Below are 25,209 nucleotides of genomic sequence, written 5' to 3'. Positions count from 1 at the left end.
AGAATCTGTTACTGTGTAAGAAGTGAGGTGGGAATGTAGCTTTATTAGTTTTCCTGGAAATAACAATATTGTTTATTGATCACTCACTCACTGTGTGCCAGCACTGAGCGACATGTTTCACAGGTATTAACAGTTTCAACCTAAATCAATTTCAAGTGGCTCGCCAGTTATCCAGAAAAAATCCACCACTTTCCACCAGCTCCCTCTTTTCCCCATTGATAGGAAAATCCATCTTAATGTATACCAAGTCCTCATACATGTTCAGATCTGCGTCTTGTCTGTCCTTTTCCATAGATCAGTATGGCTCCGAATACACCACATTGTTTATTTGGATCACTACAATTTGTTCAGAGAATAAATCAGAGAGGTCAGAATTCACATGGACTTCCTTTGAAATACGCACTGGGATAGGATCTTAATATGACTCAAAATGAATTTCACATTCTTTGAACAGATGGTGGATAATCACGGGTAGTTACATTAAAGAATCACTAGATTTAATCTTCTTAAACATACCTTTCTATAGAGATTATGTGACAGAATAGTAATTTTTAAAAACAATAAGCTGTACGCTTTCAACTCAAATAGTGTAATTTCATTCTGACGTTTCAGTAAGTGTAGTAAAACTATATATTTTAAGTTTTTTAATTTAAAAGCTTAGAATTGCTTTCAATATTTTTTCTTCTAAGCAAAGCATAGAAGGAAAGTTACAATTGTTACAGATAAGACACATATGAACTAGAATACTGTAAGAGTTATATAGGAACATGTGAAATATTTATGTTATAGACAAGCACCTTGTCCAGTATAAATATAAATGTAATTTTCTAGAAGTAACCTTTAAAAAAGGTAAAAAGAAACAGATGAAATCAATTTTAATAATATATTTTCTTTAACCCAGTATATCCAAAGTATTACCATTTCAACATGTAATCAATATATAAACTTCGGAAACATTTTACATTCCTTTTTTGCTACTGAGTCTTCAAAATCTGGTGTGTGTTTTACGTACACAGCATATCTCAATCTAGATGCAAAATTTTTACCAGAAATACATGAAGTGTTCAGTTTTCATAAAGCTTTTAGTTGATAAAGTAGATTCACATACCCAGGTTGTTCCAAACGTACTTGAAAGTTTTCCAATAACCAAATTGAGCATCAATTTTAAGTTTACATTTAAGTTGATTAAAATGATTAAGTTGATTAAATGATTAAAATAATAAAAATTTAGTTTCTCAGTCACACTAGCCACATTTCAAGTGCCCAGTAATAGCACATGTGGCTTATAGCTATCCTATTGGACAGTGCAGTTACAGGGCTTCTAAAGAAGTAAAATAAAATACAGGCTGTCTCCTACTTTTAACATCTAGTTTACCTATAGCTCAAATACAGGTAGGATCTCTTGCCCTCTGGGAACTGCTCTACAAGGGATCAGAAGCTTTTCTTACCTGAAAGAAGATGATACCCCTAAAGCTTCCCACCAGACCCCACTCCCAAAATGCACACAGATGTACACAGACTCCTCTTTTTTTTTTGGAAACTGCTGCAACTGAGGCCGGTTGAAGCATTATCCACATCCTTGGAGGCCCTTTCTTTCGTTGGGAGTAAAAGAGCTGTTAGTGCTTTGTAGGAGCTGGGATGGGCAGGAGTAGAGGGGTTACTTTGTTACTAATGGTATCCCTGACTAGACATTCTAACTTCTTTTCCTTCAGAAACAAAATTATAAAAGGTCATTAGGTTTTGTAGGATCGTAGATCAACTGGGGTTTGGGGGCTTAAGTAGGAATTTTTCATCTCTTTATAACTTTGTTTCTGTGGGACAGTGTTTTGTGTCCCAAACAACAAATATGCAAATGCATTTTGGATTATGATTCCATTTGTAAGGTGACCAGGAAGAAGGTGTGGGGAAGAGGTTGGCAGTTGCCTTATTACAGAAAGTGCAGGCGTCTGAGTGTTGAACTTTGATGCATCAGCCTAAATTGTCTCTTGTCACCTATACGACCTTGCTTACTCCTCTGGAACGAAAACAACCCGTAGTGTTTTAGGTATACCTGAACTATCAAAACCGCTTTTAGGCAGAGTTTTTTGTTACTTTGGGTTTTTTTGGGGGGGTGGTGTATGTTGTTTTTGAAACTGAGTTTGCCTGTAAAAGAATCATATTCGTCTTTTGGTCTTAGCTACTATTCATTTTCATGTTGTACATAAAGTTGATGCTTGAAATTTGAGATCTAGTTACAGATGAAATTTTTCCTTCAAAAGAGATTTCCCCCCTAATGTTAGTTTAATCTTAGGAGATACTTTACGGAGGGGAGTAATATTTAGTTATCATCGTGGGGCGATGGTAACTCCACCTTTATGTGGAAGACTGAACCAACAGCTTCAGAAGGCCAACTCAACCCTCTGATCGTCAGGCCTTCCTACTTAGTTTATCTTTTTTTTTTAAATGTATTTATTTGGCTGTGCCGGGTCTTAGTTGCGGCATACAAGATCTTCGTTGCTGCATGCGTGATATTTTTAGTTGCAGCATGCAGGCTCCTTTAGTTGTGGCATGTGGGATCTTTAGTTGCAGCATGGGGGATCTAGTTCCCTGACCAGGGATCGAACCTGGGCCCCCTGCATTGGGAGCGCGGAGTCTTAATCATTGGACCACCATAAACTACTTAGTTTATCTTAAATGTCTTTTTAGATCCCTGGTTCTAGAAGGAACCTTTGAAGAAATGGATAGAACTTCTGTGCTGCTTTGAATATTGGCAGACTCTAAGCTAAATGCAGTTGGGTTTTTAATGTTAAATAAAGCACTTAGTAGCTTTTACTCCCAGGTAGCCTTTAGGAGCCCCTTTATTTAATTTAATTTATTTATTTATTTATTTGTGGTATGCGGGCCTCTCACTGTTGTGGCCTCTCCCGTTGCGGAGCACAGGCTCCGGATGCGCAGGCTCAGCGGCCATGGCTCACAGGCCCAGCCGCTCCGCGGCATGTGGGATCTTCCCGGACCGGGGCACGAACCTGTGTCCCCTGCATCGGAAGGCGGACTCTCAACCACTGCGCCACCAGGGAAGCCCCACCCCTTTATTTTAATATGGTGTCCAAAGTAGGTTAATTGTAACTTAACACATCCTGGTGTAGTTTACTGATTGTAAATTACTCCTCAATAAAATTGAGAATTATTTCCATAAAGGAAAAGTTCCTTTTTTCTCAAATATAATATGACAGCCTATTTTAGAATATTTAAAATATTTCCTTAAAGGTGAAAATTTAAGAGCGTATATAAAAACCGTTGTGCTCCAAGGGGAAATCTGACTCTTTTGTCTTAAAATTCATTATATTCATTACATTAAACAAAAGATTGTTTTATTGAGTTGAGAAACAGTCAAGTATTTCAAAATATTTTTGTTATACCTGGGTTTTCACTGTGATGTATTTATTTTAGTAGAATTTGACATATATTTTATTCCATGGGAAAAAGAAGAAACTAAACATTTGCAAGCCATCTGCCACCTTGTGCTGCTATGCATTAGTGGGGAGAAACCTGAGTCCTATTATAAATTTTAAACTCTGTGCTCTATATTTTTAGTACCTTGTGGAAATTGAATCTGCAAATCATCTCTGAGAGATAAATGATTTGATTTGATTGTGACAAGCATGAAAGTTATCCTCTCTATAAAACTATGTCTCCTGGGAAAAAGCTGGGCTAATACCGCACTGAAATGACCTTAACGGTGGAATCCTTGATTAGACCCGCATTGTTTTGCACGTACTATAGCTCCATAAAGATGATCGACGTCCATCAGGGATGAACAGATGTCCTGGCTTTATCAGAAGTTGCTTTCACATTGCCAAGCCTTTCACAAAAGCCAGTCATCACCCTTGTTAGTCTGATTTTGTTGAGATGCTTTTAAAACTTTTTTCCAAATACTGTTTTGAATGCACAGACTTTGCTGTTTACTTGTAAGATTCTATGTTAGTCAGGTATGGTGTCCTTCTCCCCTAACAGGGAAAAAAAAAAATTAAAAGCAAAAATAGAAAGTATAGCATAGTCTGTATTTACTTAAACTTTAAAGTATTTCATATCAGGTACTAGCATCTAAGTTCCATAAAAGGCACATCTGTTTTGTTCACTGCTATATCCTCAGGAGCTAGAACAGAACCAGGCATATAACAGGTCCTCAACAAGTATTTGTTAAATAAATACGTATAGTTTCTATGAGTGGGTCGATGCACTTACTTTTGTTTATGGCAGGAAGATCCTCATCTCCGATAATAAAGATTGGTTGATGTTGAAGGTACCTTAATTCCATCTGTTCCCCTTTAATCTCAACATAGAGGGTGTCTCCAGAGACCACTTCAACCCTCAGTAGGGCTGAAAGTCTATCTTTTACTGTGGAAGAAAGAAAAGAGAGGGGAAAACCAATTCTCTTTATTTCATTTGGATTTTGGAGTTAAGGATGGAAGAAATTTGAGTTTACTAGGCAGGAACTGGCCTTTTTTCCCCCATTTAAAAAAATTGTGTTTGTGTTACCATTTTAACCATTTTAAAGTGTACAGTTCGGTGACATTACTTAATGTCATCCCACATTGAAATGGTACCTGTTAAACAATAACCCCCCTTCCCCACTCTCCCCCAGACTCTGGTTACCACCATTCTACTTTCTCTCTATATAAGTGTGACTACTCTAGGTACTTCATATAAGTGGAATCATATAATATTTGGCCCTTTGTTTCTGGCTTATTCTTTTTTAAAAAATTTTATTATTTATTTAATTTATTTATCTTTGGCTGCGTTGGGTCTTTGTTGCTGCGCTCGGGCTTTCTCTAGTTGCGGCGAGTGGGGACCACTGCTCGTTGCGGTCACGGGTCTCGCATTGCAGTGGCCTCTCCCGTTGCAACTCTAGGCGCCCAGGCTTCAGGAGTTGTGGCTCACGTCTCCGGAGCACAGGCTCAGTAGCTGTGGCGCACAGGCCCAACTGGCTGCTCTGCGGCAGACGGACACTCAACTGCTGCGCCACCAGGGAAGCCCTTTTTTTTTTTTTTTTTTAATATGACCCCTTTGCTTGGAGACTTGGCAATTTTTCTTTCCCCCATTTTTTTAAGTTTTTCCTTTTGTACCTAGATCTAGCAAGTGATGCATACACAGTAAGTGTCCAAAGACAAGTTAATTCAGCAGCTTGTTGCATGCCACTAGGGGGTTATTAAAGCTTTGAAAATGTGATTCCTAATCTGTATGTCTGTAGGCTTATCTCCTCCAAGTCTTGCTGATAAACCTGCACTGACAATAATATCAGAGATTAGTCTTTCTCCATGTTTCATAAAGCAAATTGTTCTCCTTCTTATAGCCTGATTATGAACTGGAAAATTACTGGCACGTTGTTGTAATTGTTTATACAGCCATGAAGACAAACTACACAAGGACAATAGCTACATGAAAGGTTTTGATTGCAGCTTCATTAGGAAATTACATGCTCCTACTCATTTCTTTTCTCTCTTTTTCTATTCTCATTATATCTTCCTCCCTCCCTCTCTCCATCCCTTTCCTTCCCTTCTAGTCTGTCATCCCTCCTTCCATCTCTTTCTTCCTTTCTTTTTTCTTTCTTTTTCATTCTCATTTTCCTGAGTAGTTGCTACAGAGACAACCTGAACCTAGGGTCCAAATATAATTAAAATAATTGTAGCTCTCTATCAGTCTACTTGGAGGGACGGGGAAAAAGAGAGTACGAGAACTAAATATTTTTTTTTAAAGATTGGAAACTAACTTGTTGAGGAAAAAGAAATATGCTGGGAGATCTAATTGGTAAAGAAGCAAAGAGGAAGAGAGAGGGAGCATCTTGAAGGATGATTTAAAAAGTAACCTGTGCAATTGAAATTTCAAGCAGAATCGTAATCCATGGACTATTTTAGGTGTATTGAACATAGGGTTGGTTCACTATTTTAGGACTATTGAACATAGGGTTGGTTCTCCCACTGTATCCCCTGCTGATTTGCACTGGGCAGATCATTTCTGCCTTCCCTGATTCCATTTCTCAACCTGTAAAATGGAGGGTGAACAATTAGATTCAGAATCACAAGACTTTGAGCCAAAGCCATGAGAACACGAAAGGTACTTTTTTTTTTTTGCCATACGCGGGCCTCTCACTGTTGTGGCCTCTCCCGTTGCGGAGCACAGGCTCCGGACGCGCAGGCTCAGCGGCCGTGGCTCACGGGCGCAGCCGCTCCGCGGCATGTGGGATCTTCCCAGACCGGGGCACGAACCCGTGTCCCCTGCATGGGCAGGCAGACTCTCAACCACTGCGCCACCAGGGAAGCCCCACGAAAGGTACTTTTTAAATTCAGTTTTTATGATGTCTACAAATGCAGGTGTTAGTATGCCAGAGACAGAAGTTTTGGGGGGTTTTTTTGTAAATTTTTTTTAAACATCTTTATTGGAGTATAATTGCTTTACAATGTTGTGTTAGCTTCTGCTGTATAACAAAGTGAATCAGCTATATGCACACGTATATCCCCATATCCCCTCCCTCTTGTGTCTCCCTCCCACCCTCCTTATCCCTCCCACCCTTTTAGGTGGTCGCAAAGTACCGCGAGCTGATCTCCCTGTGCTATGTGGCTGCTTCCCACTAGCTATCTATTTTACATTTGGTAGTGTACGTATGTCAGTGCTACTCTCTCACTTCATCCCAGCTTACCTTTCTCCCTCCCCGTGTCCTCAAGTCCATTCTCTATGTCTGTGTCTTTATTCCTGTCCTGCCCCTAGGTTCATCAGAACCTTTTTTTTTTTTTTAGATTCCATATACATGTGTTAGCATACGGTATTTGTCTTTCTCTTTCTGACTTACTTCATTCTGTATGACAGACTCTAGGTCCATCCACCTCACTACAAATAACTCAATTTCATTTCTTTTTATGGCTGAGTAATATTCCATCGTGTATATCTGTGCCACATCTTCTTTATCCATTCATCTGTCGAGGGACACTTAGGTTGCTTCCATGTCCTGGCTATTGTAAATAGTGCTGCAATGAACATTGTGGTACATGACTCTTTCTGAATTATGGTTTTCTCAGGGTATATGCCCAGTAGTGGGATTGCTGGGTCATATGGTAGTTCTATTTTTAGTTTTTTAAGGAACCTCCATACTGTTCTCCATAGTGGCTGTATCAATTTACATTCCCACCAACAGTGCAAGAGAGTTCCCTTTTCTCCACACCCTCTCCAGCATTTATTGTTTGCAGATTTTTTTTGGTGATGGCCATTCTGACTGGTGTGAGGTGATACCTCATTGTAGTTTTGATTTGCATTTCTCTAATGATTAGTGTTGTTGAGCATCCTTTCATGTGTTTGTTGGCAGTCTGTATATCTTCTTTGGAGAAATGTCTATTTAGTTCTTCTGCCCATTTTTGGATTGGGTTGTGTGTTTTTTTGATATTGAGCTGCATGAACTGCTTGTATATTTTGGAGATTAATCTTTTGTCAGTTGCTTCGTTTGCAAATATTTTCTCCCATTCTGAGGGTTGTCTTTTGAGACAGAAGTACTGACAATGAAAAATTACCCAAAGCCAAGATTGGCTCCTGTTGGAGAGGTGGAAATGGTTGTGATGGAATTCAAGTAACCTCAGGACCCTGGGATTTCTGAATTTCAGAACATTAGGAGAATCTTCCAGTCCTTCCTGCTTAAATATGAATGGACGTAGATTGCCATTACTGCCTTGCCCCACTTCTCCTAGATTTAGATCACCGGTATTTATAAAGCTTACCAGTCACGAATAGATTCTTGCATTTCCCATTCCTTGCCATAGGGTCCTCTTTCAGTTCCATATGCTTTTATTGGCACTTACTTTGATTTTCTTTACAGCAGCAGCTGCTAATTAGTGACAGCTTTCGAGTGAGCAGCTTGTCATTTTTGGCAGGGGTAGGGGCCATCCATAGCAATTCAAGGCTATATTTTCATTTGCTAAATTTACTTTGCTACATGGAAATACATCTTGAATTAAAAAATAGTCTGTAGTCAGAGGTGGTTATATTTGCTGAAATATCTTCCTGAGTTGGCATTTGGTCCTGTAGTTGAAGAACTCTCAGGAGATAAAACATAGGTTCAGTGTCTGTCAGACCGATGGAATTAGTCCTGAGTCATCCTTCTAACATTAATCAACATTCTGGATGTAGAAACTCATCGTCTTGTTTTGGCACAATAGTAAATCACTCTGGATTGTATTTGGTAGTATGCATGGTAACCGAAGGAGTGAATTGTTCGTAGACGTTGTGCTTCCGGTTTATACTCAACTTCTTTCTTGAGACATAATTAAGGGAAAGAAACAGTTTAGTTTGCATAAAGATGCTTTCTTTGGAATTTCAGCTCATATCAGCATCATCACATGTCATGTAATTCTCCTCTTTGAAATTGCTGCAAGGCCCTTTCTCACCTTCTGAGGTGGCCCACACTCTGTCTGTGGCGTGTGTTTCTCCCAAGGCCACTCTCGCCTTCTGAGATGGCCCATACTCTGTCTGTGGAGTATGTTTCTCTCTAAATAAATCCATCTCTTACCTATCACTTTGTCTCTCACTGAATTCTTTCTACAATGAGACATCAAGAACCTGAGCTTCGGGCTTCCCTGGTGGTGCAGCGGTTGAGAGCCCGCCTGCTGATGCAGAGGACACGGGTTCGTGCCCCGGTCCGGGAAGATCCCACCTGCCGCAGAGCGGCTGAGCCTGTGAGCCATGGCCGCTGGGCCTGCGCGTCCGGAGCCTGTGCTCCGCAACGGGAGAGGCCACAACAGTGAGAGGCCTGCTTACTGCAAAAAAAAAAAAAGAACCTGAGCTTCATTAAGCCCTGAAACCAGGTGTGTGATCTCAGTTGGAAGACTGTGGGTTTTGGCCAGGTTCAAGTCTCGGCTGTGTGGGTTCAGGTCCCAATCTGAGGTGCACGGTTTCAGAAAGTTTGGTGACACTGTTGTCTGCTGTAATGCCAAGAAGTAGGAAACATACCTCATAAACATGATAAAAAAAAAAAAAAGAAATTGCTGCAAGGAGGTTGTCAGCTCTGTTTTACAAACTTGTCACGATGTTTATGGAGCGGTACAGCTTGCAATTTGTATTTACCTTGATTAGCACCAATGATGAGTCAAAACCTCCGTCACAGTTTCTATAAAGTGTGATTCAGTACCATTATTCCTGTAATAAGGATTCGAGTTAATGACCTCCGCGATGTTAAAAATAACATCTTGAAGGAAATAACTGACCTACCATTCATTTCCCCCAATTTAGGTTCTTTTTGTAACATGGAGGTCTACCAAAATTATATTTAATTTAACACACAGTTATTGACTAGCTGTCATGTACCTATGCCAAGGAAATCAAAATGAATGAGACATGGTTCCTTCCCTGGTATAACTTCTAGTCTAGTAGTTGAGCAGCAGCTAAATCAGAAATGCTTTGGTTCTTACACCCAGAATGGAGGATAAATTCTAATTCTAGAGAGGTAAAGCATTCCATCTTTTTAAAAACTGGATGATCAAGATGATAAAAGACATAGGATACAGGTATTGTGTTGATGTGGTTTTTTTAGCTAAATGTTTTAAAGATTGTATGAGGCACCTTTCATAGGAGCACGGAATTGCCAGGTGTCCCTGCCCCAGATTTCCCCAAGACATATTGGACAACACGTAAGTTCAGACATCGTCTTCCCCATCAGAGTACCTCTCAGTGGCATGGCTTGGTAAACCCAAATGATCTCCTAACAGTCAACCAATATTTAATGGGCACTGTGCACAGTAACGCAGTTATTTCTACATTTGTCATATTAGTGTTAGTTATCACAGGAATTTATCATTTACATCTCTCTAGCTTTATAATCACATCAGCATCAGGTAACTTGATGTTTAGTTACTGGTATCATGTGAACAGTTATCAAGATAACTGACTTCAGTATCTTTTACTATCCTATCTTACCCACTAGAATAGTTCACAAGTTGTTTTCACATTTGTATTAGTGATATTGTCCCTTTAATGAGAAATGTTTTCTGCCAGCAGAAAACCTGAGTTTAGAATGATCTCTGATAAATACTGGTGATAGATAATAATGTATCTAATGGAAACCCAATAAGGAATTTGGGAACAAATATAACAAACGTAACCACTCCCTTCTCATAGGAAGTGTCACTGTGTTAATTCAGAACACAAGTGGTCAGGATCTAGATTTGGGCCTCACTGGAAAATCACCGACCCCCAGAATGATTCTCGTTTTTCTCCTCCCACCCCCTTTTATAATCTAAAGCTCTTAGCTGATTTCTGATTGACTGAGAAGAGTGAAGGTGAATAACCACACCCCTAATATGGCTTCCTTTGGTTGTGTTTGAAGGTTTGTCATCTTGATGTGCTCTGACCTTTAGGGAAGGATGTCCCATTTAAAACATTTTTGGATTGTCAAATAATTTTTGGTATCAGTGAGTTGCACTTTGTTCATTTACTTTGTAGCTTTTATTATAAAGCATTCTTACAACCACAGGTATCATGGTCAGGAAAAACTCATTTGGTTAGGTGAGGTTTTTAATAAATAAAGCACGGGGGTTGAGAGTATGAGCGCTGGAAATGGGCAGCCTCGTGCTAATCCCAGCTCCTTCACTTACTTGCCACAGGACTTTGGGCAAATTTTCTAACTCTTAAGCCTGCTTCCTCTTATATAGAATGGGGATAATAATCCTACTGCCTCATAGAGTTGTCATGGGGATTAAATGAGGGTACATATAACATGCAGGCAACAGTCCATGACGTAGTAAGAGTTCCTTGAATGTTTATTGTTACTACTGTGACCATTGTTACTATTACTACTGCTGCTAGTACTCCCTTTTTCTCCTTTCCCCTGCTAATTCCTTTGCTGTTATTTAACATTTGGTGATTAAGTGTAGGAAAGGCTTAGAAATTTAATAGTTTGTTTTATTTCCAACAGGAAACAGTTTCTGGTGTGGGTAGCAGTAGTTAATTTAGCATATATAACAAACGAATAAGTTTTTCCTTGAAACCCAAACTGTCTTCATTTCAAAGGAGGTATTCTCAGAGTGGGGTTACATACCCTCCATCATCAAAGCCTAGAAGCTTTACAAGACTTTGTCTCACAAAAAGCTTTGTGTCTCTGTTGCCACCACAACCTGAAACTAACGAGTTAGAAACCACATAGAGCCCTATGACATGCTTGTAGGAGCCCTTCTGAAGGAGCCCTCACATTTTCTTGTAAGTTGCATGTAGATAGCTAAGCCAGGAACCGATCTGGTTGAGGAAACAAAAAGTTTTTGTTTTTCCTTCCCTCTCCACTTTTAAACTCAAAAGATCTAATTTTGTTGTCTCTGGGAACATTAAATGCATAGATGCTCACTTAATTTAAAGAAGTCTGCGTGAGAATGCGGTGTTGTTTCTTTGGGGGTTAGGGGTCTTCAATATTGTTCCACAACTATTCAGGGTTACTACCTAAAGAAGGTTTTAAATCATATTTTCTGTCTTCTTGACCTTTTTGTTATAAGTTGTACAGTCTTTAAACCATGTCTAATCTAAGAAAATATACATCCCTGGTATATGTGCTTTTACTGATTGTCAGCGTTGAACCTGGCCAGTGCCTTCGCATGTCGGACAGGTGATTTGACTTTAGTTTGAGAAGAAGAAAGCTAAAGATTTATTTTTATATCAGTCAACTAGGGACCTTATATGTTGCCGTATTTATTATAGCCAAAATGCCACTTTATTTTTAGGTGGAGACTTCTGGAGCAGTAGTATAAAGGCTAGGATGGTTCCAATCCTGTACTTTTCCTCCTGTTTAAGTCCACATTAAATCCAGTAGTTCTTAAGAGTTCCACTGCTGTTTAAAGAGTGTAGCTCCACGTGATCTTATTGTCTTTAATTTAGTCAAGTGAGACACTACATTACACAGGTTCTGGGTCTCACATTTGCTTTGTTTTTCTTTGGAGCTTTACTGGAAACCGAACGCTATTGCGTTCTAGCTACAGAAGCAGGAGGGGAAGTTGGCAAGAATTAACTGCTTTCTGTTTGGTCTGTCTGTGGCAGCTGACCTTTTGGAAGGAAATCGCTGCTCTTTGCTTCTTCCTGTAACAGTGCAGCCTCTGAAAGAACGTCTACACAGAAGGGTTCTGTCGTTATCCTGGCTGGTGTCTTGGGGCATAAGCTGTTAGTTAAGAGGTGGGAGTCTTTCAGTGCAGTGTGTTGTAGGAACATGTACTCAAGTTCACGGAGCTAAGCTGTGTGTAGATATCCCAGTAGACAGATAGTGAGAGAGTATCTGTTTCCAGAAAAAGTAGTTTGTTTTAGCAAAACTAATTGTATTTTCTTGCCAAGTCCCAGTGTTAATGCTATGGATAATTACTTTGTGTGCAATTTTAATTAATCTTAATGTTGAATGTCCTAATATCAGTATTATTTCTTTTACTAGATCCCCTTTTTTTCCTGAGAGGCCATTTTTATCTTCCAAGACATGAGCTCTTATTTAAATGTCATTTCATCTCAGAATTAGAATTAACTTCTTACCACACCTGCTACCCATTGTTGGACCCACCTTTTCTGCAGGAGTTGTTTTACTTAGATAGAGTGAGTATTATACCGCACACATTGGCATTTTCTTCAGAAAGCTACAGTTGGGCTTCCAAATTGGAATATCATCCAGTCAGCAGGCAAAGGAACTAGCTGATGAGCCATTTCTCTCTTAAAAGAAAAGATCTTAGTCTTCCGATATTTTAATCAAAACATATTTAGGTTTATTTTGTTTTTCAAAAGGACTTATATTCAAGTAAGTGTCTGTAAGCAAAAATGAAGTTGATTATGATTATTGGTGAATGCAGAGAACACAGCTACCTGAAAAAGGGGCAAAATACCGTATTCTTCTGCATTTAGTTTGAGTTCAGTTTATAGACATGCTTTTCCAATGTATTATTGGTCTCTTTCCTAGATTTACTGTTAATAGTAAAGATTGTTGGGTGAGCGTTAGCGTTGATGTACATAAAATGTGTAGAGAGTAACCTTGGGAGAATTATCTAGAGTCTTCCCTTAGCAAGGTGGCCCTGTAGTGCTTCTTTTCTGTTCTTGGAACCTGGCCTGATTTGTTCAACCTTCCTGAGAGTACAAACCTTGCTTTGGCTTTAGGTATAGGTTCTGGCACAAAATAAGTTGATATCAACAAAACAGGAAGATTTCCCCCCAGTTCTGTTGGCCTTTGAGTAGGAGCAAAGTTAAGAACGGATGGCTAAGGCTTTCTGGGAGCTGATTTTGTAACCGTATCCTTCTAGAGGTCTTGAATTGTTACCCTTGAACTATCAAGGGCCTTCATCCAGGCCAGTTGTGTCCAGGTGTGTCATTAGGGGTAAGGGAAATACAGTTTTTAAAAAGGAATTCTTAAAATAAATAAATAAATAAATAAAATAAAAATTAAAAGGAATCCTTGCACTGCTGGGAGTGGTTTTCTGTGTATTTCGTTCTATTTACTATCGGAACAAATTTGCAGGGACCGTTGCTTAGTCATGTCAGAGATGAAAAAGAGCCAGACATGAATCTAATAAGTATGTATTATTTCTTGCCTGGAAATATGACTTTCTCAAATATTCTTTTTTGTCTTTTCTATTTTCCATGTTTTTTTCAGAAATCACAAGAAAACCTCCTAGATTCAAACTCTACTCCCTCTGAGATCACTAATCTTCAACCTAGTCTAAGTTCTAGTTTACCCTTTTTTAATTTTTGGTATTCTGAACTTTTTGGTATGAACATTTTCAAACACTCACAAAATAAGAATAGTGTATAATGAATTTCCATAGATTCATCACTCAAGTTCAAAAATTACCAAAATTTTGTTAATCCTTTTTTATGTACTCCACATAAACACCTTTTTGTTTCTTCTGGACTTCAAAAAAATACTTCAAAATATATTTTTGTGCCACTTACTTTTATATTACTTCTAAAACAAGGGTTTATTAAACAAAAAAATAATATGAACAGTTACTGAGTGCAAGACATTGTAAAGGATTGAAATAAAATATAAATAGATGTCAAAATTACAAATTAAGCTTAGCTATTAATAGTCTTGAACCACTACTTGAGAACACATTGTTCTTATGTACTTGAAGGTGATAGAATTGCATTTCTTTCTTTTTTTTTAAACATTTATAGTTTCTTTTATTTGTTTGTTTATTTATTTTGGCTGCACCGGGTCTTAGTTGCAGCGCGCAGGATCTTTGTTGCCGGGTGTTCAGTTGCAGCATGTGGGATCTTTAGTTGTGGCATGCATGTGGGATCTAGTTCCCCGACCAGGGATCAAACCCGGGCCCTCTGCACTGGGAGCACAGAGTCTTGCCCACTGGACCACCAGGGAAGTCCCGAATTGAATTTCTTTTTTAAGAAATGTATAAATATCTCATGCGCTACTTAAATCAAGACTACCTAATTTGTGCCATAAGCTGGATACTGTCATGATGGGAAATATTTCTTCCTATGTCTTTTGCATGTCCCTTTATGCTTTATTCCTGTGGAATAGTGAGCAGTGCCAATTGCCCATGATTATTAAATTTCTATTTCAGGTTTTACATTTTAAACAAAATTTAATAAATCAAAAAACTTTACAAAAAATTATACCAAAACTCCTCCATCTAAATGTAACAGCTGTTTATAGTTCTCTCTGACCTTTCTCTGGTATGTGTCCTCTAGCATACATACTGTGTGCACTTTTCATTTAATATTCCTTTATTTATACTTTTGGAAAATATCTATGGCCTTATATTTCAACATGGCCTTTATATTTCATTTAATTATTGCACAGTATTCCATCAGATTAATATGTTATAGTTTAACCAGTCTCTTATTTTGGACATTTAGGTTATTTCTAGTTTCTCATTATGGTGTTTAATACTGTCTAACTGTTGTCCCTAGGAGTTGACCTAGTGCTAGGTGCTCTTCAAAGCAAATTTTGCCAAGTGGAAATTTAATACTATAATTCTCAGTGATAAGAGGGAGGCTGTGAACTCTAATGAGGAAAATAATAGGAACGTGTGTAAATTTATTAATAAATTGCCTTTTAAACAAAACCTCAGAACAGAAGGGAAGGGATTATCTTTCATCTAAATGGTACAGAAACTCAGTATATTGTAATAGCTGAGGAATTTCTATTTCCTGAACTGTGGGATTCGATCTTTTTGAGAGACACAGTCTAAGATGGGTTGGTCTTAACAGTATAAATGGGTACAGATATAAACCTTCATTAGAGGGACTTCCCTGGCGGTCCAGTGGTTAAGACTCCACGTGTCCACTGCAGGGAACTCGGATTCGACCCCTGGTCAAGGAATTAAGATGCTGCATGCCGCGAGGCACGGCCTAAAAAATAAAAAAATTTCAAAAGGTAGAAAATAAAAACCCTTCATTCGAAATTCTGAGGCTCACATGGGGCTACATGGCAGCCTCAGATCATTTCTTACTTTTCTGTAATGCAGATGGCCATTGTTTGTGGGCTACAGTAAATGTTTTTCCTTCTCTGAAAAATGTTATTGATGTAGCTTCTTCCCAAGTGGGTCGTTCAAGTTGCTTAATAGATTTCAACACAGAGATAATGGTAATGCATACGCATTCAAGCTGCGGGCCAGTGTGTCATGAGGGAGCCCTTCCCCCTCCCCGCCTCCCTCTCCCTCTCCCTTCCTTTTTCCCGAAGTAATATGTAATGATTTTGCTGTGATGTAAAGATTTATGACTGATTGTCTTCCCAGAATATTATCATCTCTATGTTGCCTGGCAAATTTTTCCTTGCTTGTTTCTTTGTGAGCCAAATACTTTTATTCTTTCTGTTCGCTTCCCATCTGTTTAATAATCTGCTTTTATTAGAGAATTGCCTTCCTGATGGCTTATAACGTAGTGTTTAGAAATTTGTTTTTAGAGAGCAGATGGCTCCAGTGTTGACCTACTTCTAGACGGGATAGTTTTACTCTAACCTTACTTGATGTTAGGCCAATTTTAATATGAGCAGAATCTGAATCCTTTATTGCTACTATTTAATATGTCTCTGTCCCTCCAAGTTCCTACTGCTAGGTAATCACCACCACTGAAGAGATGTATTGACAGTAAAGCAGAAAACACAACCAGAGAACTTGCTTCTTTTATTCCATCCAGAGTCCTTTAGTCATTAAGTGGTGCTGATATGATGAACAGTTTTGAATCCTGGTTCCTTGCCAGATCAGATTTCTTTTCAGATCAGAAGCATTGTTTGCACATCTTCTGTTTCATCTGCCAACTAGCCCAAGCCTTGGCCCAAATCAGAGCCCCGCAATATTAGGTTTCTGATTCTAATTTCGTATTCATTTTCTTTCTTTAAGTTATGAAATATAACACATGCAGAAAAGTACAAAACATAGTATGACAAACTACCACCACAAGTCCTCAAGACAAAGGCAGCATGGTGCAGTGTAGAGTACAGACTGGGGCCAGGGTGCCCAGATCCAGCCCAGATGGTACCCCTCAGCAGTGTGGGACCTGGCACAAATATTTTACCCCCCAAAGAAACCCATACCCATTAAAAGTCACTGCCCATCCCCTAGCCCTTGGCAGCCACCTTTCTGCTTTGTTTCTGTGGGTTTGCCTATGCCTATTCTGGGCATTTCCTATAAATGGAATTTACAATATGTGGCCTTTTATATCTGGCTTCTTTTACTTAGCATCATGTTTTCAAGGTTTACCCATATTGTAGCATGTATCAGTACTTCATGCCTTTTTTATGGCGAAATAATATTCCATTTAATCTATTTTATTTTTCCACTCATGTCCATATTATCCATTCATGCGTTGGTGGACATTTGGGTTGTTTTTACCTTTGGCTATTATGAATAATACTGCTATGAACATCTGTGTACAGGTTTTTGTGGACATATATTTTTCAATTCTCTTAAGCATATACCTAGGCGTGGAACTGTTGGGTCATATAGTAACTCCATGTTTAACCTTTTGAAGAACCTTCAGATGGTTTTCCAAAATTGTTACACCATTTTACAATCCTGTTTAATTTGCTGAGCCTCAATTTCCTCATCTGTAAAGTGGGAGTAATAATAGCGCTACCTCATAGGGTTTTTGTGAGGGTTAAATGGTAGACTCATAAAAGTACTCATTGTTATAAAATAATATAGCGAGTGTTCAGTAAATGATATTAAATGATAAATCTGGATGGTGGCTACTAACACTAATAAATGTTATTTTAAATCAGTTTTCATTCTTATTTCTGGAATTTATTAGATGAATCAAAATATTTGTTGCTAATAATTCATACTTTAATTAGTTGGAGTCAGGTGCATCCTTGGAAAGAATAGGAAAAGGCTTAGCTCCTGGCTGCCAGAAGAGCACATCAGAATGGATGTTTTCTTTTTGGAGTTTAGAATACTTATGGCAGCCTTGCTCTCCTTACACCACCCTTCACAATTCTTAATTCCCTCGTTCAGAGGTGAGGGAACAGTCTTCCCAGTGCCTTTCCACCAGCCTCCATCAGGTCTCACCTGTGGGAGTCCTGGTGCCAGTGAAATTGATTAAGAAATGAGAATACCAGCTTATAACAGGAAGGTAAAGTTTATGTGCAGGATATTGGTTAAGGAGAAAGATAGCAAGAGCTCTTTGTGGAACATTGACTTTGGGAAGGTACTTAATTGAAGTGAGTTAAAATTGGAGGTGGGGAGAAGGAAGCCACCTTTGTAAGTTTCAGGTTGTAAAAGTTAGGGAATTCCCTGGTGGTCTGGTGGTTAGAACTCTGCACTCTTAACTGCTGAGGGCCCGGCGTTCAGTCCCTGGTTGGGGAACTAAGATCCCACAAGCTGCACTGTGTGGCCAAAAAAATTTTTTAAATAAAAAAATATATATATATTTTTTACCAGCATAGAAATTTATTTGAATTCAAAATAATATGGTTATATTTAGGATAATATAATAATTATCTAAAGCACATATCATCGTAGGCTCTGAAACAGTTCTAAAGATGTCATTCTTTTGAAGTCAAAAAATATGTAGTAAGAATGTACAAGGAAGCAAAAATATAAAAAATAAGTTTGTTGAGTATTGGGAGTTATTACAAGAGGGGCACACCAAGGTAATGTAACAGAGTCCAAATTACACAGCAGGCAGCAAGGAGTTCTCTTGCTTTATCAAGTTCTGGAAAATAAACCGGTAACCTCAGAATGCAAGAATACCACCACTGGGTTAACAGGACAAACTTTCTGAGGGACACAGGGAGTCATTCACTGTACTTCCCCTTTCTCTAACTCCTTTCCTCACACCGATTTCTTTTCTTTCCTCCAGGAGAGGCTTTATCCTGTGGAAAAAAAATTTGGTTTTATTTGTAAAGTGGAGTAAATAGTATCCTGATTGAAATAGGCAATGTTTTAGCTAATGATGGTCAGGAATCAAACTTCTGGAAAAGGTCAGTCAGCTAGCTAGCAGAGACCGTCAGTGGCTTGCAGGAAAAAAAGAAAACCAGATAATATGTGCTTGCTAAATAGAGAAAAAGATAAGCAGTTAAAAATGGGTGAAAAGGGCTTCCCTGGTGGCGCAGTGGTTGAGAGTCTGCCTGCCGATGCAGGGGACGCGGGTTCGTGCCCCGGTCCGGGAAGATCCCACATGCCGTGGAGCGGCTGGGCCCGTGAGCCATGGCCCCTGATCCTGCGCGTCCGGGGCCTGTGCTCTGCAACGGAAGAGGCCACAACAGTGAGAGACCCGCGTAACAACAACAACAAAAAAAGGTGAAAAATCCCAGGGTTTATTGTGAACTAGACAAACAAAAGCAGACAGGTGACCTTTGATTGAGCCCATTTACTTGTGGAGTGAGCTATAAGAGGCTCCAAGACAGAGTTTGGTTCCCAACAGTGTCCACAGCCAAAGGGCAAACTCAGAACGTCTCCTCCTCTCGTAGAAACTGGAACACGGATGAGAAGTCTTTTTTGGAGTAGCCCTTCGCACACATCATCCTGTAGATCTGATGGGCCTGACTGCCCAGAAGGATTGGGCTCTTCGTGCTGGTAGCAGAGTCTTGTGCTAATCCCAGATCCTTCGCCATGAGTGTTGTTCCAAATCCACCCTGATAGTTACTAGCTGAGGGAACTCCATCCATCACCCCAGGTACAGGATTATAGGTGTCACTTGACCAGCATCGTCCTGAGCTCATATTTAGGATTTTAGCCAGGAGTTTTGGGTCAAGCCGTAACCTGATTCCCAGATTCATAGCTTCAGCAGTTCTGGTCATACTCAGAGCTAACGGCAAGTTGTTGCAGATCTTCGCAGCCTGCCCGGTCCCGACGGCTCCACAAGGCACCACATTGGAGCCCATGCACCCCAGAAGCTCTGGGGCAGCAGCAAATTCTTCTTCGACTCCTCCCACCATAAACGTGAGGTTCCCAGGCCGAGCAGCTCCCACACCACCAGAAACAGGGGCATCCGTGAAAACGGCTCCCATTTTCTCAGCTTCTTTGGCCAATTCTTTCGAAACCATAGGATCAATAGTACTGGAACCTATTAATAGTGAGCCTTTCTTCACTTTTTTTTAGAATTCCATTTGCTCCAGAATAAGCTTCTATTGCATTGATGCTGGTGGGCAACATTGTAATAATTCTGTCAGCTTTTTCAGCTACATCTGCTGGGGAAGACACTACCTGTTCACCTGCATCTAGAAACTCTTTGCATGCATCAGGGAACACATCATAAATAATGAGTGGATAGCCATGTTTCATGAGATTTTTTGCCATTGGATTCCCCATGTTGCCTACTCCAGTGAATCCAACTGGAGTCTTAGAAGCCATTGACCTAGAACACAGCGCTGCAAGGCTGACCACTGCCGGTTGCTGCCGGCGGCTCCAGTACCGGAGGCCGGAGGCGGCTCCACGGAGCCGTAAGGAGGCTGCCATGCTGCCCCTGCCCCGCCTCCCCACGGTGACCTCCACGGCTCCCAGCTCACCCACTGACTGCTGGGGTGCGTGGTGCGGCGGGCGGGGTCGGCTGCGGCGTGGGGCCGCATGCGCCAAAACTATATATTTTTTAAGAAGTCAGAATAAGATTGAGCATTTACTATGAGCCAGGCACCATTTTAAGCATTTACCCATGTTAACTCATTCTTATAGCAGCCCCCTGAGAGACATAAGAATTATTATTCCCATTTTACAAATAAAGAAACTGAGGCCCAGAGAGGTTTAAGAGGTTAAATATTTTGTAAAGCTCTGTTTAGGAGAGTTTGCCATTATCTCCAGAACTTGAACCCCATTTTAGAGTCTTTGGCAGTGGTGATGGGATGGAGAATAGGAATTATAAAACGCTCTAAATTATATACATGAATCCAGCAGACCAAATCCCTGTACACATTTGAAACTCCCTACTCCCACCGCAAGCTAGAATTCATTCTTGCAGGTGGCAGGTATGCTTTGGGAACCTTGTGTTGTCCTGTCCTCTGCATTTCCTCCTTGACAGGTTAACGATAGCATTACTTGAGCCACAACATTCTAGAAGTCTTCAGAGTGAGTTTTTTTTTTTTTTAAACAAAGGTTTATATTTTACTTCTAAAAGGGAAAGCATCTAATAAAAAGGTATTTATTATTGGGACAAAATTATCGTTAAATCTCACCCACTCATATCATTTATTTAACAGGTACTCATTTCTGCGGTTTGCAATAAGCCTGTAACATTATGAGCTATTAGACTTTGAAACCCTTTTTTTCAAATGCCTGAGGGTCTGCTTTATTTGGGACTCCTAGGATATATCCAGATATATGAGGTCAATGTAGTTACCTTATGCTTTCAGAAAGTACAAGATTCTGCGTCCAAGGTGGTTTGGGGTTGTTTGGAATGCTTACGAACAGTAAGAATGCAACTAACAAAGCTCAAATAGTTCTCATCTTTGGCTAAAAATAAGATTGTGAATCCATTTCCCAGTCTTTAAAGAAGCCCCTGTGATGATTTACCAAAGATACAAACCACTTCCCTTGTCAGAACATCACGCATTGAAGATGGAGGTGCCCGTAAATAAGCACAAGAGAGCGTGTACTGAGGACAGACACGCGTTCACTGCGTGTGGGGTGGCTGGATGTACTAGTGGGAAAGGACAGGGAGTCAGCGGATACCAGGTGTAGGCTTTGCCTAATCATGTGTGTAGGACACGTGTGAAGTTTTGACGTGTATGAAGAAAAGCACTACTTAGATCCTAGGTTTTATTGATACAGTCAGTGGGGGGAAGTAGTTTTTTTCTAAACTGCATGTTTTAAATCGTTGCATGATAATCTCAGTAGGTCATCTCATATTCCATGTGTATATTACTCTTAGTTTAAAAGTCAAATAAAAATGATTCTGTACTGTTCAGTGTATTTTTATTTTACATTTTTGACCATTGGTAGGCAAAATCTACTTTCCAGCTCTATCAAAGCATTTTTTGTAGTGAAATTATACTGTATTTATCAAAATAAGGCGCTTACCACCTTATATTTGCCTGCTATTATCCTTCAAATGACATTTTAGAAAATAACTATTATGGCATGTTCATATTTAGAACCATAAAAAATATTCTGAAAACTTCTAAGAGCTTAGCATTCTACTCTTTTATAAAAACTAAGAACTAATATACAACTTGACAAAACAGTGTGACGTTTATATAATACTCCTACCTATGTGGCATATCACCATAGTATTTCTTTCTTAAAACAATAATAGACTCCTGGAATTATGCTCAGACAGCATAACATATGAAATATTTACCAAATATTTGGTGTGTATTCATTCACTCAGCCAATATTTAAGTATAAAGTTATACTTACATGGCATGCCACCATAACAGGTGCTCGAGACACAGTGGTGAATAAACATGCTCCCTCACTTACTGTTCTCATTCAGTGGGGAAACAGACAAACACAAATTAAGAAAAACTAAAAGGGAAAATTACAAATTGTGGGCTTCCCTGGTGGCGCAGTGGTTAAGAATCCGCCTGCTAGTGCAGGGGATACAGGTTCAAGCCCTGGTCTGGGAAGATCCCACATGCTGTGGAGCAACAAGCCCGTGCACCATGACTACTGAGCCTGCTCTCTAGAACCCGCGAGCCACAACTACTGAGCCTATGTGCCACAGATACTGAGCCCATGTGCCACAACTACTGAAGCGCATGCTCTGCAACAAGAGAAGCCACCGCAATGAGAAGCCTGCGTACTGCAACGAAGAGTAGCCCCCGCTTGCTGCAACTAAAAAGAAAGCCCGCACATAGCAACAAAGACCCAATGCAGCCAAAAATTAATTAATTATTTTAAAATTTCAAATTGTGCCATATGTGATTAAGGGACAGATAGACCATTGACTCACCCAAATTATAAAACCTGTATCATTTTCTTGACTTGGTGTTTCATACTGATATCTTGTTCCATGATGACTTTGAGAAGAGCTGATAGATTTGACTAAATTGTGTATATACATTTATTCATGCAACAACAAAAAATTTACTGAATGCTTATGTGCGGGGCACTGTTTTAGGACAAGAGAAAGAGCAGAAAACAAAACAAAGTCATTGTGTTCGTGGTGATTTCACCCTAGTGGGAGGTCATTAAACAAATATGTGATAAATGTCAGGAAGTGATAAATGATACCAAGAAAAATAAAGCAGACTGAGACGATAGGGAGTGAACAGAATACTATTTTATTTGGGTAGACTGAGGAGTCTCTTTGAAGATAAACATTTCCCCACAATCTTCCTTCTGTCTCTTGGGTCAATTCGGTTAATGAATGCAGGATGCAAGATAATTTTCGTATCTGTTGGTATCATTTACATATTCTTTACGAGAGCTATGGCGAGGTCCTGCTTCTTTCCAATTCCTTACCACTAAAAGAGATTAATACTACCTGAATTCTTTTCTTCACTCCTTGATCATTCTTGCCAGAGCACCTTCATCCATCCCATCCATCCCTTTACCTTTTGTCCAGAAAACATGCTTTGGTATCGCTTCCAATTTTCCAAAATCTTGGGATATGATATGAGTCATTTGATTAGAAATTATGTTGTACAATTAAATGTCTTCCACATATTTGATTGTAATGTGGGATTACTTCTGGAGAGAGCTCTTTTATCCCAGTCTTTCTCCTAGGAAACCCTCAGCCATGAAATTTGATGTCCTGGGTGATCTTACAGTGATCCCAGCCTTAATGCTCAAAAGCCGTAAATTGTACACTGCTCAAGTGTTCTCCAGCCTTGCACAAATCTAAAATAGGTAACTGGCACCCACCCCACACCTCATTGTTGGCTAACTAACTTGTCCCATAAATAGCTCTGTGTTATGCGATCAGACAACTACAACTAACAGAGAAGGGATTTTTGTTTCCTAACACACTTGCATGGTCTCTGGTATTCAACAAAATCAAGGTCTAATTCACCGTACCCTGACTATAACACAGTTCTTAGGAGAATCGTGCAGATCAGTAGCCAGATAGTTTTGGATGGGATTCAAGATATCCCTGCCTTATACTACTTCCACAGTGTTAGAGCAAGATTCCGTTTTAGTCCCCTTTGTGTACATGAAAGTACTGTTGCTGTCACAATCTGGTTAATCCCAGAGAGTTTCTGCCAAATGAATTAAAAATTCTTAGGTGAGGGCTTCCCTGGTGGTGCAGTGGTTAAGAATCCGCCTGCCAATGCAGGGGACACGGGTTCGAGCCCTGGTCCGGGAAGATCCCACATGCCGTGGAGCAACTAAGCCCGTGCGCCACAGCTACTGAGCCTGTGCTCTAGAGCCCGCGAGCCACAACTACTGAACCCCGCGTGCCTAGAGCCCATGCTCCGCAACAGGAGAGGCCACTGTGGTGAGAAGCCCCTGCACAGCAAGGAAGAGTAGCCCCCACTCACTGCAACGAGAGAAAGCCCGCGCGCAGCAACGAAGACCCAACACGGCCAAAAATAAAAAAAATAAATTAAAAAAAAAAATTCTTCGGCTTCCCTGGTGGCGCAGTGGTTGAGAGTCCGCCTGCCGATGCAGGGGACACGGGTTCGTGCCCCGGTCCGGGAAGATCCCACATGCCGCGGAGCGGCTGGGCCCGTGAGCCATGGCCGCTGCGCCTGCGTGCCCGGAGCCTGTGCTCCGCAACGGGAGAGGCCACAACAGTGAGAGGCCCGAGTACCGCAAAAAAAAAAAAAAAATTATTAGGTGAGTCTGAGAAGGCATCATGGTAGTTTTATATTTTTATAAAACTTTTTGTGAAATCAACAGTGTGTTTTAAAAACCTACTCACCATTGCAATATAATGGTTCTTGCTTCTAACTCTTAGCTGGAATGTGTTGTTTTTATGTCTGAAAGATTTTTAAATGCTATAATTTTAACAACATTGCTTTGTAAATTCCTAAGCAGTAAATCAGAAGGTGAACCTTGGGGTTATTTTTCCAAATAAATCTGTGCCCTTTATGTGCAAACAATTACTGCTCAGGTAAATCGTGATAATACATAGAGTTCCATCCGTGCTTTAGATATTATCGCTTTTCTTTTACTGGGCCTTTTTTAAAATGGCAATACGTTTACTGCATTTCTTAAAAGTCAAAATACCAAATCTAAAACAAGTGATTTTCTACAAAATCCCCGTCCGTGCTGCTTATTTATCATTACTGTTGAACTGCTGCTTACTGTGGCTTCAAGTTTGGAATACATGTAAAAGAAAGAACATGTCTGTGATATCAAAGCTATAGGCAGTTCTTCCCTTAATGCTGGGTTTGTACTTTTGCTTATAGGACTTCAGTACATTTTATAGTCAGAGCTTCATAGACACAGTTATATACCTTTCCATGGCCACACTGAATTTTGAAAACATTTTGAAGCTAAAATTCAGTTCAAGAACACTGATCTTTAGTCTATCAAAAAGGGCTTAAATGCATTTATCTCTGGCCTTTATAATCGAGTATTTACTCTGATGGATTTAAAAGGGGAAGAAAAAAAGCTCATCCAAACCACTGATTGTTTAACAGATTGTAAACCATGGCTGTGTGGATACAAGCCCAGCAGCTCCAAGGAGATGCCCTTCATCAGATGCAAGCATTGTATGGTCAGCATTTCCCCATTGAGGTGCGGCATTACTTATCCCAGTGGATTGAAAGCCAAGCTTGGTAAGTGAACAAAGTTTTTTCCATCATATTTTGTGAAGCACAAGCATATTGAAGTTTTTGTTTTATATATAAATTTATTTATTTTATCTATTTATTTTTGGCTGCGTTGGGTCTTCGTT

At 39.8% G+C, this 25,209-nt stretch overlaps 2 protein-coding genes across 7 annotated transcripts in view; one reads left to right on the top strand and one right to left on the bottom strand.

The window, feature by feature from the left end:
* STAT5B (signal transducer and activator of transcription 5B) overlaps positions 1–25,209 on the top strand; it is a 69,230-nt gene that overhangs the window by 12,799 nt on the left and 31,222 nt on the right. For 5 of the 6 annotated variants that reach the window (XR_009537647.1, XM_060134817.1, XM_060134815.1 and 2 more), the window contains exon 2: positions 24,953–25,090. Coding sequence is in view for 4 of the 6 variants with exons in the window: in XM_060134817.1 (XP_059990800.1) it covers positions 24,963–25,090 (128 nt within the window). In the remaining 2 variants the exon portion in view is untranslated. Of the gene's footprint in view, positions 1–24,952; positions 25,091–25,209 lie in introns of those variants that run through there. The other variant, XM_060134819.1, reaches the window with a different exon arrangement.
* LOC132511569 (3-hydroxyisobutyrate dehydrogenase, mitochondrial-like) lies at positions 18,727–19,965 on the bottom strand. The gene is given in 2 exon segments (XM_060134824.1): positions 18,727–19,525; positions 19,527–19,965. Coding segments are annotated over 2 exon segments (1,011 nt in total). The 5' UTR covers positions 19,887–19,965; the 3' UTR covers positions 18,727–18,874.

The sequence above is a fragment of the Lagenorhynchus albirostris genome, chromosome 20, assembly GCF_949774975.1.
Source record: "Lagenorhynchus albirostris chromosome 20, mLagAlb1.1, whole genome shotgun sequence".
Taxonomy (NCBI): domain Eukaryota; kingdom Metazoa; phylum Chordata; class Mammalia; order Artiodactyla; family Delphinidae; genus Lagenorhynchus; species Lagenorhynchus albirostris.
Note: the sequence above shows the minus strand (reverse complement) of the source record. Positions and strands in the feature narration are given on the sequence as shown.